General features: G+C 43.9%; 2 protein-coding genes and 2 non-coding genes across 4 annotated transcripts; 3 read left to right on the top strand and 1 right to left on the bottom strand.

Annotated features, from left to right (window-relative positions):
• Positions 1–1,821: 1,821 nt before the first annotated feature.
• On the bottom strand, positions 1,822–6,608 carry Mrpl18 (mitochondrial ribosomal protein L18). The gene is made up of 4 exons (XM_052169237.1): positions 6,450–6,608; positions 5,996–6,182; positions 4,196–4,427; positions 1,822–2,200 (listed from the first exon to the last, which is right to left on the bottom strand). Exons 1-4 carry the CDS (start codon positions 6,499–6,501, stop codon positions 2,129–2,131), a joined length of 543 nt encoding a protein of 180 aa, XP_052025197.1. The 5' UTR covers positions 6,502–6,608; the 3' UTR covers positions 1,822–2,128.
• Positions 6,609–6,916: 308 nt separating this feature from the next.
• Positions 6,917–14,964, top strand: Tcp1 (t-complex 1). The gene is made up of 12 exons (XM_052169233.1): positions 6,917–7,127; positions 7,932–8,017; positions 8,125–8,253; positions 9,413–9,510; positions 9,877–9,987; positions 10,347–10,528; positions 11,022–11,148; positions 12,598–12,773; positions 13,096–13,219; positions 13,536–13,728; positions 13,846–14,009; positions 14,646–14,964. Exons 1-12 carry the CDS (start codon positions 7,064–7,066, stop codon positions 14,860–14,862), a joined length of 1,671 nt encoding a protein of 556 aa, XP_052025193.1. The 5' UTR covers positions 6,917–7,063; the 3' UTR covers positions 14,863–14,964.
• LOC127674300 (small nucleolar RNA SNORA29) lies at positions 9,652–9,788 on the top strand. Its single transcript, XR_007975347.1, has one exon. It is a non-coding gene; the product is annotated as a small nucleolar RNA SNORA29 (small nucleolar RNA).
• On the top strand, positions 13,277–13,418 carry LOC127674299 (small nucleolar RNA SNORA20). Its single transcript, XR_007975346.1, has one exon. It is a non-coding gene; the product is annotated as a small nucleolar RNA SNORA20 (small nucleolar RNA).
• Positions 14,965–14,977: the final 13 nt, after the last annotated feature.

Below are 14,977 nucleotides of genomic sequence, written 5' to 3'. Positions count from 1 at the left end.
GCACGGGGCCTGCAGCATGTTCTGAGGACCAACTTGGGGCCTAAGGGTACCATACAGATGCTTGTATCTGGTGCTGGAGACGGCAAAGTTACTAAAGATGGTAAGGTGCCGCTTTATGAAATGCAAATTCAACACCCAACAGCCTCTTTGATAGCAAAAGTGGCTACAACCCAGGACGACATAACTGGAGATGGCACTACATCCGATGATGTCCCCATCCATCATCTGGGAGCTACTGGAACCGGCGGACCTCGACATTTCTGAAGTACACAGGATTCTTGTTTCTGTGCTATGTTTAGTGGGCTATTGGTGCACACCATAGAATGGGCAGGCTGCTTAACTCTGGGAGTCTGTGCCTGTCTGTAACCTGGTCTGAAATGAATAAATAAATTCAAAGAAAAAACTGTAAAAAAAAAAAAGAGAGAGAGAGAGATAGAACTGTCAGCTAGGCTGAAAGCATCGTTGGTGCCGGCGATCAGCGAGTTTAGTCTTTAGCCTATAGAAATGCCTACCAGCAGTACTAATGACCAGCTTCTAAGCTCACTGTTCACGGTCTGATACACCCTCTCAATTGTCTTAGTCTCCTAGAGACCCGTGCTTCTAAGTGAGATGCTTCAATCCAGTTAACATGAGAGAAGGAAAAAAAAAATACGCATGTATAGCCTTGTCTCCAGTTGGGTATTTACTGATCAGAGTGACTCTTATGCTATTGAATGCCTCGGAATTGATGCTTTAAAAGAAACTGAGCCACGTGACTAATAAGAAGTCACTTTGTTTACATGTCTTCTTCATATTTTAGCAACTTTCAGAGAGGTGCCATGATCTCCCCAAACTCCAACCTAAGTTATCTTGCATGACAATTTTTAACACATAATTTTATGTATATTTTGCTAGCATGTGTGTGTACTCTAGAAGCCAGAAATGGGTGCTGGGATTCCTACAACGGTAGTGCTGGCTGTGAGCTGCCCTCTGGGTCATGGGTACCAAATCCACGTCCTCTGCAAGATCAGTGAATGCTCCTAATCACATTAAGCCATCGCTCTAGCCCCTTGTATGACCATAAAGCATTTTCTACAGCCACATTTGAATTCCCACTTAAAGGCAAAGTGACCACTCACTACCTATCACTCCCACCCCCCATTGGCTGCTCCTACACTCATTACCTCTCTAAGATATGCCTGAAACCACTAGGGGGTGAGTCCAGGCAAGACTAGAAGGCATTTGCGGTCTATCTACATGTCCTGGCTGGTTTTGTGTGTCAACTTGATACAGGCTGGAGTTATCACAGAGAAAGGAGCTTCAGGTGGGAAGTGCCTCCATGAGGTCCAGCTGTGGGGCATTTTCTCAATTAGTGATCAAGGGGGGAGGGACTATTGAGGGTGGTTTCCTCCATGGGCTGGTGTTCTTGGGTTCTATAAGAGAGCAAACTGAGCACGCCAGGGGAAGCAAGCCAGTAAGGAACATCCCTCCACGGCCTCTGCATCAGCCCCTGCTTCCTGGCCTGCTTGAGTTCCAGTCCTGACTTCCTTTGGTGATGAACAGCATTGTGGAAGTGTGAGCTGAATAAACCCTTTCCTCCCCAACTTGCTTCTTGACCGTGATGTTTTGTGCAGGAATAGAAACCCTAAGACACTACACGTACTATTTCTGAGTTTACAATTGCACTGACATTAAAAACAAACCCAGCCTACATCCTGGGCAGCAACCAGTCCTCCTTCCCTGATGACTAGCCAGGCACCATCCCTGATGGCCAGTGCTTCACAGAACCCCACGTGTGCCCTGTAAGCCACAGGGTGTTTACAGAGAGCAACACAGTAAGGATTCACAGTTTGTTATAAACATTTTAATTTGTTCTTCAAATAGTGACTACTTTCCTTAAATACATCTCATGTCCAAGAATGAAGACACATTAAGCCCTTGATTAAAACAATGAAACCAGTTACACATGCACACACAGTCGTGGAAGGAAGCTAACTTTAAGTTTTCACTGGTGGTTATTGCGATGAAGCTTTCAGTCTGGTTCTCCTTCCAAATGCTCACTCCTTCCTTTCAATGCAGATGCTTTCTTTCGGTGGTTGTAGATGGTAGTTTTCTTTTTACACTTCCAACAACAGTTAATGCTTCTATTTCATTCATAGATTCTTCGAGGCTCCCGAAGCACCACCCCACTTTCTGTCATGGCGTTTTGTAAACGTTGTATCTAGTTTGGAGATCAGGAAGAAGAAGAGAAAAAAAGAAAACACCTTCAGCCTCCAGAAAAACCTGAGAATCAGTTTGTTTTCCAAGAGACAAAGAGACCACTGACTTCATCTCGCTGACCTCCCTGGGTACACCTGTGTTTCTCTGAGAGATCTTTTTTTTTTTTTTTCTCGAGACAGGGTTTCTCTGTGTAGCCCTGGCTGTCCTGGAGCTCACTCTGTAGACCAGGCTGGCCTCGAACTCAGAAATCCACCTGCCTCTGCCTCCCAGAGTGCTGGGATTACAGGTGTGCGCCACCACCGCCCGGCTCTCTCTGAGAGATCTTAAGAACACAGATGCTGGGGTGAAGGAGCAGAAACCGGGGAGGTGGCCGACCAGTGACTGGTCCAGCAGGAGACCCCTGCCATGAGAGGGGGGCCACCTGACACTGCCTGGAGGGCCAGGGACTAGAGGCTAGATAGACATGAGACCTAGGATAGAACCACACATGACTGACCAGGAAAAAAAAGTCAGCAAAACGATTCCTAATATTCTACTGTATTGAGACAGGAGCCTAGCATAGTTGTCATCAGTGGCTTCGTCCAACAACTGGTGGAAGCAGATGCAGGGACGCACAGGCAAACATTGGGCAGATTCTGGGGAATCCTACAGAGAAATGGGGGCGGGGGTTGTAGGGACCAGAGAAATGAAGGACCCAAGAAAACCCACAGAATCAACTCACCTGGGCCCAGAGGGGCTCACAGAGACCGAACCAACCATCGGGGGCCTGCATGGAGCTGATCTACACCCTCTGCACTATGTTGTGCTTGTACAGCTTGCTCTTCTTGTGGGACCTAACAGTGGGAGGGAGGCTGTCTCTCTTTTGCCTGCTTTTGGGACCCTGTCCCCCCTCCTACTGGGTTACGTTATCCAGCTTTGATATGAAGGGAGGTGCCTAGCCTTACTGCAACTTGATCTGCCATGTTTGGTTGGTATCCCTGGGAGGCCTGCCTTTTTCTAAAGAGAAATAGAAATGGATAAGGAGGGGGTGGGGGGTGTTGCACTGGGAAGAGAGGAGGGAGAGGAAACTGCCATCAGGATGTAATATATGAAATAAAAAATAATAAAACACATATGAAAAAGGAAATGGAGAGCTGTGGGGGATCGGCACATTCAACTACAAGATGCCAGTATACCAACATAACACCTATAGTGCTCGCATCCTAGACCACAGGGTCTCGGTCACCCAGCAATACCCACTGGCCTCGGTTTGTACAGAGAATGGGAACACAAGCTCCTATGGACTCCTGCAAAAATCCAATGTCACAGGATCCAGCCAAGGCCTACCACAGAGAGTACCCTCAGAAAATAATGTAGGCACAGCTAATATCAAGAGCTAACTCAAACCCTCTGTTGTCTCTGCGCGTTGCTGGAGATTGCACCCACGAGGCAGTGCTTTCAGAGCTGCGTCCCCAGCTCTGGGCCTTCCATGTATTATGGGTGGAACAGGAACACAGCCTCCTGCATGCTTGACCAGTGACTTACAGTTCCCAGCCCATTCCCTCCCGCTTAAAACTCTGAGACAAAGGCTTACTAAGGTATTCAGGCAAGCCTCGAACTTGAGATTCTTCCAAGTCAACCTCTCGACAGCGGGAATTATAAACCCGTGTCACCAAAAAACTAATCAATCTCTCTCTCTCTCTCAACAGGATCTCACCATATATCCCCGACTAGATGGAACCTGCTTGGTAGACCAGGTTGGTCCTAAACTCAAAAGGTCCACTTCTGCTTCTACCACACCATGCCAAATTTGTGTTTCTTTTGTTTTCCTTTTTTTGTTTTTCGAGACAGGGTTTCTCTGTGTAGCCCTGGCATTCCTAGAACTCACTCTGCAGACCAGGCTGGCTTTGATGGTGGAGATCTCTTGCCTCTGAGACTCCCCCTGAGTGCTGGGATTAAAGGCATACACCACCACTCCTAGCCAAATGTTTAAGTAAAGACATAGAAATAAAAATACCGAGTCTGAGGACGCCTCCCATGGGGTGGGCTGGTAGGCCATGAAGTTGATTCCCGCTTCTAAGCACCGCTGTGCCAGCACTCGCCCGATGCTCTCACAAGCCACCACGTTTCTGGTACTATAAAGGTGTTTTTTAATAGCCCACTCACGCGTGGATGCCGAAACCACAACCTGGCCGTTGAGGTGCTCAACAAATGCTTCTATGTGGTGCTGAGTCTTTATAACTCGCAACCTAAATGGGAAGAAAAAGAGAATAAAATTATAAAACAATCTATTTATCAAAATGTTAGACTACTTAAGGTGAATAAATGCCTACATATTCGTCAAGAATTCAGTGAGTACACTGTTAAGACAGGTCACTGGGTAAAGGTGCTTCCTACCAAGGCCAACAATCTGCATTCAATCTCCGGGGCTCGCAAGGTGGAACATGATCTAAGTATATGTGGTGAATGTGTGAAACTATGAGGATACGCACATACCAATAAACTGAAAAACAAAAAACAAAAACAAACTATAATGGTATTTGATGCCCTCTTCTGCTGTTTCTGGGGACAGTGACATTGTACTCACAGAAATAAAAATAAATAAAAAACAAAACCAGAAAAATCCCACTCTAACAACAAATATAGCCTACACACCTCAACACAACAATAATAATCTAAGGCCCCGACTCCAAGGTTACATACAAACATGTAAATCCTAGCTCTGGCATTGACTCATCATGTCTCCCTCAGTTTCAATTCCTCTGTTTCCAAAAAGTGGGGAAAATTGATACACCTGCTTCATAATGTAGTTTAAATAGTTGAATTAAGGGCTGGAGAGATGGCTCAACGGTTAAGAGCACTGACTGTTCTTCCAGAGGTCATGAGTTCAAATCCTAGCAACCACATGGTGGCTCACAACCATCCGTAATGGGATCCGATGTCCTCTTCTGGTGTATGTGAACACAGTGACAGTGTACTCACATACAGAAAACAAATAGATAAGTTTAAAAAAAAATAATTGAATTAAAAAAAAAAAGGACAGACATTCAAAGCAACTAGCCTAAGTGCTGGTAAATACAATGTTTTCCGTCAATAGCCATCTTGGGGCTGGGGGGACTGGGGAGTTCAGTTTAGAGGCAGAGCACTTGCTTTGTGCTGAAGGGCCTGGTCTCACCCTCGCAGTTCTCCCAAAATAAAATGTAACATTTATTTTCATGGGTATGATTATTTCTTGGGAATGTATGTCCGTGCACCACCAAGGTCAGAAGAGGGCGTCAGATCCCTGGGACCTGGAATTCCACACCACTGTAAGCTGCCTGGGTCCTCCGCAAGCTATGTATCTTGTTTCTATTAATGGACTTTTAACTTTTATTCTCCAGACTTAAAAAAAAATGACTAAGGTTCAAACTTTATTCTCTATCATTTTCCCTAATGTGCACGCTAATAACTAATTCTACTTACCACTCTATTCTCATAACGAGTCACTCGTTCCTTTATTTACTCAACTCCAGATACACAAGCCTGCCAGCTCCTCAGACACTCAATCCCAGCCTGCTAGATTGTCCTTCACGGTCAAGGATTCCGTGGCTCCCTGTCCTTTAGATCTCAGCTTTTTGACAAGTCACCTTCAGAGAAGCCCCAGTCTATAGTTTTTAAGTTTTCTTCAGGGCAACTATGAGTTGCTTGCTCCAAGGTCGCTTTCTACCCAGGTGTCATCTTCCTGACACATCCTGAGGCTTACCGGGCAGGGTCAGTCAGGGACTGATGAAAGTGTCGTGTAAGGTGCTATGCACAGTCCTAAGCTGACTTTAATTACCTGTGCCAGAACTCACGGTTCGGCCACACAGTAGCCCAGCCCCGTTCTTTCCGGGCGACACCTAAGAGCTCCAGATTCCGAGGGTTCCGGTTGGTGAACTCCGGGGCCACCGCTTCGTTTTCCTTAGTCTCCACGTCAGGCTGCACCGCCGGCGTGGAACTGGCAGAGAGGGCTGCGAACCCACACTCTAGGGGATGGAAACGATCATATGCATCTTTAGAAATGATCACTGCGGCCATGGGAAGGGCATGCTCTCACCATTCCCATCACAAGGCCCAGAAGCGGGAGAAATGGCCGTCTGACCACAGGTTATCACCACAGACCCACAACATTCTACTGCCACCCAGGTTCAGTTAGTGCGTTCACTTTCCCACATCAAATACAAAATCGGATTTGCAAATGCACCTGTACTGTACACAGAGCGCAGGCGAGGAGGTGGGGCGAGATTAGTTACCTAGGTTCCTGAAAACTGACAGACATTTCCGGAACCGCGGCTGAAGCGCCATCGCAGTCAGGACGTGGGCAAAGGCTTTTCCTTTGCTCACGGTCGTCTAGCCGCAGCCATGTTAACTGTGGGAAAAGCTACAGGGGCTGGCAGTACCTCCGAGGCTCCAGGACCCGGAACTAACAAGCTCCCTAGTGCTGAGTGGCCGAGTGAGCGATCGGTATCTCTGGTTCACCAATCAGCGCAGACGTTGAGGCAGGGGGCGGGACACGCTAGCCTTGGCCTAGATTCTGATTTCCGTTTGCCACTTCCGCGCCTTTCTTCTACAGTTTCTAATTGACCAGTAAATCAGAGACCTAGCTTCTGGCAGCTCCCTACTTCCGGCGTTTTCAGTTTTCGTCCCGCCCAGCTCACGTCTGTCAGTCTTCACGCGTCTTTCCCAGCATGCATTGCAGTTGGTGGAGCGTGGAGAGCGGGCGGGCGGGGCGTGTTACCCAGCAGCCCCCGCGGCGTCGCTCGGGCCTCTCCACGCCGTGATCCCCGCCGTGGTGGCCGCTGTCCGGTCTCAGAGCGGAGCGATCGGTTGTCTGCGGCGGTAGCGAGATTTGCTCCGTTTCCTGAAGATGGAAGGCCCTTTGTCCGTGTTCGGGGACCGCAGCACTGGGGAAGCGATCCGCTCCCAGAACGGTAAGGGCGAGAGAGACCTGGGTCCCGCTCGCGGCGGCGCAGGCCGAGGCCCAGCCGCGATCGGTAGGCCGGGGCTGCCCGCTTGGCACAGTGAAGTTCCCTCAAGAGAAGCCCAGCCATCCCGGATCCGCCCTCACTGGCGGGCCGATGCGACGCCATTGCGCCCTACCGTGTAAGGAAAGAATGTTCGAGAATGCAGCACGTTTGGGGGAGGCGCTCATTATGGGTGTGGGCGTCCATGCCTTAAAATCTAATAGAGGAGCGCCAGTCATACTTGCTTGCGGCTCCCCGCGGCCCCTTTGTTGGGTTCCGGGCCGGTTGGAGCATCCCTGACATAACCGGAAAAGAGTAGCTTTCCCCGGTTCCATTTGCCCATGAGAAAAGGCTCATAGAATTTAAGTGGCTTTTGCGTGACTTCCCGTGGCTGGTCGGGTTTCTGGATGTCCAGAGTCTTGCAGTTGACAGCTGCTCCCCCAGTAAAACATAACGGAATGCAACTTAAACGTTATTAAGCGATACTTGGCTACCTTTATCGTGGTTGACGTTAATACGAATTAGCACGTGGTTTGCTGTGGTTGAATCTGTTCTTAAAAGCATTCACTTGTAACCACGGTGTTGTCTGTGCTTTCTTTTTTTTTTTTCACCCTTCTTAGAAATTACTGCTACTTTACACTGGTAGACTGTCTGATGCTCTTATTAAAACTTGCTAGAGTAATTACAGACGTGTAGATTTGAGCAAATCACGGGAGGTTGGATGTCTTAGTTTATGCGTTATTCTAATTAGTTTTCACTGTTCGTCCACAGTTATGGCTGCAGCTTCGATCGCCAACATTGTGAAAAGTTCTCTTGGGCCAGTTGGCTTGGATAAAATGTTGGTGGACGATATTGGTGTAAGTATGTCTAATTGTTCTTGCTATAAAATCTTTTGTTTTTACCTGAGTATGGCATCGTGGAATGTGGTTTCTGTGTTGACCGCTTACTCCTTGGTATTTCTCAGGATGTAACCATTACTAATGATGGTGCCACCATCCTGAAGTTACTGGAGGTAGAACATCCTGCAGCTAAAGTTCTGTGTGAGCTGGCTGACCTGCAAGACAAAGAAGTTGGAGACGGAACTACCTCAGTGGTGAGAGGCTACCAGGAAATGGGCTAGAGAATAGTCAGAGTTCAATCCATGAAAGACCCATAGACTAGGTCAGAAATAAGTCACCTGGTACGGCAGCCTCACAAACATTTGAAAATTAACCATTGTAACAAGTTTGTGCAGTTTAAATAGGGAAAGAACTTGAGATGATTAAATACAAGCATACAAGCCTGTTTTAAATCCTGGAGTCTCATGAATTTGGGGGCTTATTTTAAACCCCCTTACCATTATGATGTTTACATCTAGAAAATGTTACCAGGTTTGGGCTTTTTTTTTCTTTGTTGTTTAATAGATACTTTTGCATTTTAAATGTGAACAAGAAATCTTGAGAATTAAAAATACAAATTTGCGAAAGTTAATTTGCTACCATATATGGCTAATAGCATAATATTTTGTGAGTTAACCTGCTTAGTAGTGTAATACTGTTTGGTGAGGAAGATCTTGGGCCTGGCAAAATAAATGGTGGGGGAAGAGTATTTTATAGACTTAATCTTTGCTAGGAAAGAATTGAATCTGTGTTTTCTAAACAGGGAAAATGGTCTTTATCGAATTTGTTCTTGAACAATGTAACTTAAAAATAACATTAGTTCTACTCAAAAGAAGTAAAGTTCTTTGGGGGATTTTTTTTGTTTGATTGATTTGTTAAGAAAAATAGCTCTTCACGTTGTTCTCTGTTTTAAGTAATTTTAAGATTTAACTGAAATTACTGGAATGATACCAATCATTTCCATTGATTCCTATCCAGCTTTTGCTACACTAAATCTCTAAATGTAATGGATATAAATTCTGCTTTATTAGAGTTTTAGCATTTTCTGGTTTCTACGGCTCGGGCCATTTGCACAGAATTATAGTAGTCTCCATTTTATGTTTTCAGCAAGTTGTTACTGCTTGTCTACTGTGGCTATCCTGGTTAACAATGCTACTTACGTCATAGCTGGGCACGGTGGCCTACACCTTTAATCCCAGCACTTGGAAGGCAAAGAAAAAGAGAATCTCTGGGTTCAAGACCAGCCAGGGGTATCTCAAAAGCCAAAACAAAAATGAAGTGAAACCTTAAAAAGTTAATAATGTTTTAATGTTTTCCTGTATACATTGTGCATATTGAGTGCCTTGCATATTTAAAGCAATGCTTGATCAACAGGTAATCATTGCAGCGGAACTTCTGAAAAATGCAGATGAGCTAGTCAAACAGAAAATTCATCCAACGTCAGTTATTAGTGGCTATCGTCTTGCCTGCAAGTAAGAAGATTGCATTCAAAGAACATGTTATTTTGTGTGATGGTAGTAAACTATTTTAATGTTTTAACCAATCGTTAAGTAGGAAATATTGTATCTTAGCATTCGAGCGTACTACTTGGGTACTAAGCTCAGTGTACTTTTTTTCCCATTTGACTACCACATTTTCTTCTAATAGAGTTTAGTGGCTATGCTTATGGGATAGATGAAAGGTGCCTTGATCTGAAGAGGGGGAACTCTTCCGTGTCTTTCCTCTATATGAAATGGCTGAACAGAAAACCATTCCTTGTGACATTGTATGTTAAATGTGGTAAGACGCAAAACTTTTGAGTGGTGTGTTTCTATTTTTCTTTTCCACGCTCTTAACAGGGAAGCGGTGCGTTATATCAATGAGAACTTAATTATTAACACAGATGAACTTGGAAGAGACTGTCTGATCAATGCTGCTAAGACATCCATGTCTTCCAAAATTATTGGAATGTATCCTTGAATGTTCCAGTACAGTTTAGCCCTAACCCCTTGTGTTCTTAAAAATAAGTTTAAAGTTTTTAGAATGTTGGTTTTCTGCAGTAAAATTTAAAGTGCCCACTAATTGCAAATTGGTCTTATTAGACAAAAACAACTGATCCTGCTGCTAACTATCCAACATTTCTGTGGTGAAAACTGCATTTGAAGTGCAGGTGGTGGTGGTGGCATATATACACAAGTCACTTTGATTATAGTAATAGCACTTTTCCTCACTGGTGAATTATTTTGCTAAAAGGAAGTCTAGATGAATAGGTTTTTGATCCCTAGGCCTTTTGTTCTATTGCTTCAGCTATCCTTAACTGTTGTCTCAGAAATGGTGATTTCTTCGCTAATATGGTAGTAGATGCTGTGCTTGCTGTTAAGTACACAGATGTAAGAGGCCAGCCTCGCTATCCAGTCAATTCTGTTAATATTCTGAAAGCACATGGCAGGAGTCAGATAGAAAGCATGCTGATCAATGGCTATGCACTCAACTGCGTGGTTGGATCTCAGGGTAAGTAGGGTTGTGATTTAGAAATGCAGATTACCAGGCCGGGCGGTGGTGGCGCATGCCTGTAATCCCAACACTCTGGGAGGCAGAGGCAGGCAGATTTCTGAGTTCGAGGCCAGCCTGGTCTACAGAGTGAGTTCCAGGACAGCCAGGGCTATACAGAGAAACCCTGTCTCAAAAAAACCAAATCCAAAAAAATGAAAAAAGAAATGCAGATTACCATAAGTAAGTCATTCTCTGTGGATTATATACTATGCTTTTAATAAGTTCAGAAAGTTGTAATAGGTGCTGGGCTGGTGGATCAGACATTTGATTCTAGAATTAAGGTATGAAGGGCAGGCAGGTCTCTGAATTTACAGGCCAGCCTTGTCTATCTAGTGAAGCCTGTGTTTAAAAAGAAAAGGGAAAAAAGAAATAGAAATGGTGGGTGCAGATTAAAAGAAATTATGTGCACTTTAGGTTTGGTGTAATTAACTAACCTCTTATTCAATTATAGGCATGCCCAAGAGAATAGTTAATGCAAAAATTGCTTGTCTTGACTTCAGCCTGCAGAAAACAAAAATGAAGCTTGGTGTGCAGGTGGTTATTACAGACCCTGAGAAATTGGACCAGATTAGACAGAGGTGAGTGGAGAAGCATGTTCTTTAAAAAAAAAAAAATGTTTAGTCAAACCAGGCATGATGTACTAGCTTTAGATGTCTGAAACGAGTGGGTGGGGGCTATTTAAAAACCAAGAATTGGGCTGGAGAGATGGCTGTGCTCTTCCAAAGGTCCTGAGTTCAATTCCCAGCAACCACCTCTAACAGGACCAGATGCCCTTCTCTGATGTGTCTGAAGACAGCAGCAGTGCACTCATATACATAAATAAATCTTTAAAAAATGAGGGCTGGAGAGATGCCTCAATGGTTAACAGCACTGACTGTTCTTCCAGAGGTCCTGAGTTCAATTCCCATCAACCACATGGTGGCTCACAACCATCTGTAATGGGATCTGATGCATTCTTCTAGTGTGTGTGTGTGTGTGTGTGTGTGTGTGTGTGTGTGTGTGTGTGTGTGTGAAGACAGCTACAGTGTACTCATGAATCAAAAATAAATTAATCTGTAAATAAAATTAGACCAAGGATTGGGGGGGTCAACGTTGGCATCATTGTATAGCCTCATGTCACAAACAAGAAAACTGATATAAAATAAATACGAATTATCAACTGTCAGGTACTGTGTGTGATTGCTGTAGTTTTCACGTATGACAGAGTAATACACAGTGCTGACAGTAGCTGCAGTGACATCACCCCAGCAGACAATTCTCCATTTTATTCTCAAGGAACTGCTGTTGTATAATTGGGGCCTATTACTGACCAATATGTCTGTTATGTACATATAACATAGCTTAAGTAATTGACATTTACTCTGTCTCGTAATTGGTACATGGAATCTTGACTTGTAAATGTCCACAAATGAGGCCGAAGCAGCTGCATCTCTGACTTTGAGGTTGGGCAACTTCAGGAGTCCTTTGCTGTATCTGTCCTTGATACATACTGTTCTGTACCTCTGGTTTCTGTCTCTGAAGTCTTTCATCTTTCCAGTCATTCTCATATTAGCAACATAGGCGCATTTGAAAGAAAAAGATTTTGACAATCATAGCCTTGCCTCAGAACATAAGCTAACTTCTGTTGGTTCAGCTCTGAGCTATTTTCATACCCCACTATGTTGTGGGATAAGAAAAAGTACAAGACAGTTCTCTGTCTTGTACTTGTCCTGGCTTCATACAGCTTTAGTGATGCCATCTTGGGTTTGTTAATAATAAATCTGTATTTCGTCTTTAAGATAGGAGAAGGTGCAAGGGGGCATCTTTTATTTATTTATTTATTTTTAAGAAAACTGTCCTTAGGAATTCAAAGTAGAAAGAGTAAATGGTATTTTCAAGTCCTTGAGATTTACATAAACTGGACTGATTTAACCTTGGTTTAATGGAAAAGAATAGTTAATATAATTTAATGTATAGCCAGTGAAAGTTAACACTGCATTGTTTAAAATTGAAGTTGCTAATTTAGGTTTATTGAACCATTATTGTAGAGAATCAGATATCACCAAGGAGAGAATTCAGAAGATCCTGGCAACTGGTGCCAATGTTATTCTAACCACTGGTGGAATTGATGATATGTGTCTGAAGTATTTTGTGGAAGCTGGTGCCATGGCTGTGAGGAGAGTTTTAAAAAGAGACCTCAAGCGCATTGCAAAAGCTTCTGGAGGTAAGTCTTCTCCTAATATGAGACGAACAACTTCCAGTAATATATGTCACTGGGTCAGAAGTCTTTAGATTGAAATATTGTCACTAAATTTCAAAAATATTTTTCTCTGTGTTGTGCTCTAATAGATTTATAAAGCCGTTTTCCAGGTAATTGGAAACTTTTTTTAATTCTGAATTTGTTGGGAATGAATAAAGCTAAGGTTCTACCTTGAATGTGGCAGTATTGGGTTAAGGTAGTGGTTTGTCTGGAACCTTGAGGTAATGCACTGCTTTTCCTTATACTAAAACTACAAGGAAAAATGTATCTTATGTGACTCTTATAGCAAGTATCCTGTCTACACTGGCCAATTTGGAAGGCGAAGAAACTTTTGAAGCGACAATGTTGGGACAAGCAGAAGAGGTCGTACAGGAGAGAATTTGTGATGATGAGCTGATCTTAATCAAAAAGTAAGAACTGCTTTTGTAAGTTATAGAGCAATGCAGATTGTGTTGTAAAAAGAATTCTTTCCCATTAATTTGCTGCTCTAGTCTGTCAGTGATGGGAGTGGTTATACGCATGGGATAAAATAACATTGGGCCATTGTACATGGAGATGAAATGTGTTTTGTTTTGTTTTTTTTGTCTCTCGTACATGGTCTAGACATTGTTCCTAGTGCCTTATGTCTAAATATCTTTTGGGATTTAATCAAGGGTGTTTGCAGTTCATGTTTTCACTAATAAAAATGCTAATAGCCTCACATTTGTTTTTTGTTTGTTTTGGTAGTACTAAGACTCGTACATCTGCCTCAATTATCTTACGAGGAGCAAATGATTTCATGTGCGATGAAATGGAGCGTTCTTTACATGACGCTCTTTGTGTGGTGAAGAGAGTTTTGGAATCAAAGTCAGTGGTCCCCGGTGGAGGTGCTGTAGAAGCTGCCCTGTCCATATACCTTGAAAACTATGCAACGAGTATGGTAAGGTTGCTTTCAAAAGGTGTAGGAGATGGTGTTGCGTTTTACCAAATACCCTGTCAGAGGCCCTGCTCTATACTTTGATTACTTTCATGAACACACCTCATGTTTTTTCCTTAGGGATCTCGGGAACAGCTTGCTATTGCAGAGTTTGCAAGATCTCTGCTTGTGATTCCTAATACACTGGCAGTAAATGCTGCCCAAGACTCCACCGACCTGGTTGCCAAGTTAAGAGCTTTTCACAATGAAGCTCAAGTTAACCCAGAACGTAAAAATCTAAAGTGGTGAGTATATGATTTCCTTGTGCTCTGTTTTCAACTACCATAGGTCTGTTCGAGGGTCGTCACAGTGCCTTTGTCCCTCCCTCCACCTTTGGGAAATACATGAAGAGACTTGCCACATACTGAAGCATCACAGGCGTCATTGTTGCTTGATAACCTCTTTACATAATATTGGCTGATAATTTTAGTGGCGTGTCCTAGGTGTCAGCTCTGGGCTCCATTCCGACTCCCTGGTAGTCTGTAGGAAAGGCCAAGAGGATGGTAGTGGGGTAGAGCTGACTCATTTTAGGCAGCTCTCAGCTTACGGTGAAGACAGACTCAGAATATTGTATCCTTAGACACTCTGGTCTAGATAAGGATATCGTAAAAAATATTTACACTAACCAAAACAGCTGTGCTGTCACTAGGCAAAGGGATCTTTGGCCACCAAACTGCACACAACTTGGCTGAACATATGCAACATGTCCCTGTTTGCTAAGTGTTTGACAGAAGAGGTTTCTCTGCTGCACCATCAGCTATTCTACTCCCAGAGCATGCTTGTCAGAACTCCGACAGTCTTTTGACTAGAATAGCTGGTCACAGCTACCACATCACCCACCACATCAACTTGGTCACTGAATCCAATTTTCACCATTACAGGATTGGTCTGGATTTGGTCCATGGGAAACCACGAGACAACAAGCAAGCAGGCGTGTTTGAACCAACCATAGTTAAAGTGAAGAGCCTGAAGTTTGCAACAGAAGCTGCAATCACCATCCTTCGGATTGATGACCTGATAAAACTACACCCAGAAACCAAGGATGATAAACACGGAAGTTATGAAAATGCTGTTCACTCAGGAGCCCTTGATGACTGATTGGATTTTCCTTTTATTTATAACCGTGTCAGGTGCAGTGTCTTAGCCTTGGGGGTCTGACATTAAAGTACAGCAGGCTGCCCACCTGGGTGCCTGTCCTCACTTTGGTCCTCTG

Source organism: Apodemus sylvaticus, chromosome 23 (assembly GCF_947179515.1).
Source record: "Apodemus sylvaticus chromosome 23, mApoSyl1.1, whole genome shotgun sequence".
Taxonomy (NCBI): Eukaryota; Metazoa; Chordata; class Mammalia; order Rodentia; family Muridae; genus Apodemus; species Apodemus sylvaticus.
Note: the sequence above shows the minus strand (reverse complement) of the source record. Positions and strands in the feature narration are given on the sequence as shown.

Bases quoted from the DNA above. Each gene is read 5' to 3' on its own strand.
- Mrpl18 (XM_052169237.1), bottom strand. From the start codon at position 6,501: ATGGCGCTTCAGCCGCGGTTCCGGAAATGTCTGTCAGTTTTCAGGAAC. The intron at 6,183-6,449 runs GTAACTAATCTC...TCCATCCCCTAG, and splicing joins GTCAGTTTTCAGGAACCTAG to AGTGTGGGTTCGCAGCCCTC. The intron at 2,201-4,195 runs GTATTTTTATTT...TCTCCAAACTAG, and splicing joins GGGAGGCGTCCTCAGACTCG to ATACAACGTTTACAAAACGC.
- Tcp1 (XM_052169233.1), top strand. From the start codon at position 7,064: ATGGAAGGCCCTTTGTCCGTGTTCGGGGACCGCAGCACTGGGGAAGCG. The intron at 9,511-9,876 runs GTAAGAAGATTG...CGCTCTTAACAG, and splicing joins GGCTATCGTCTTGCCTGCAA to GGAAGCGGTGCGTTATATCA. The intron at 10,529-11,021 runs GTAAGTAGGGTT...ATTCAATTATAG, and splicing joins CTGCGTGGTTGGATCTCAGG to GCATGCCCAAGAGAATAGTT.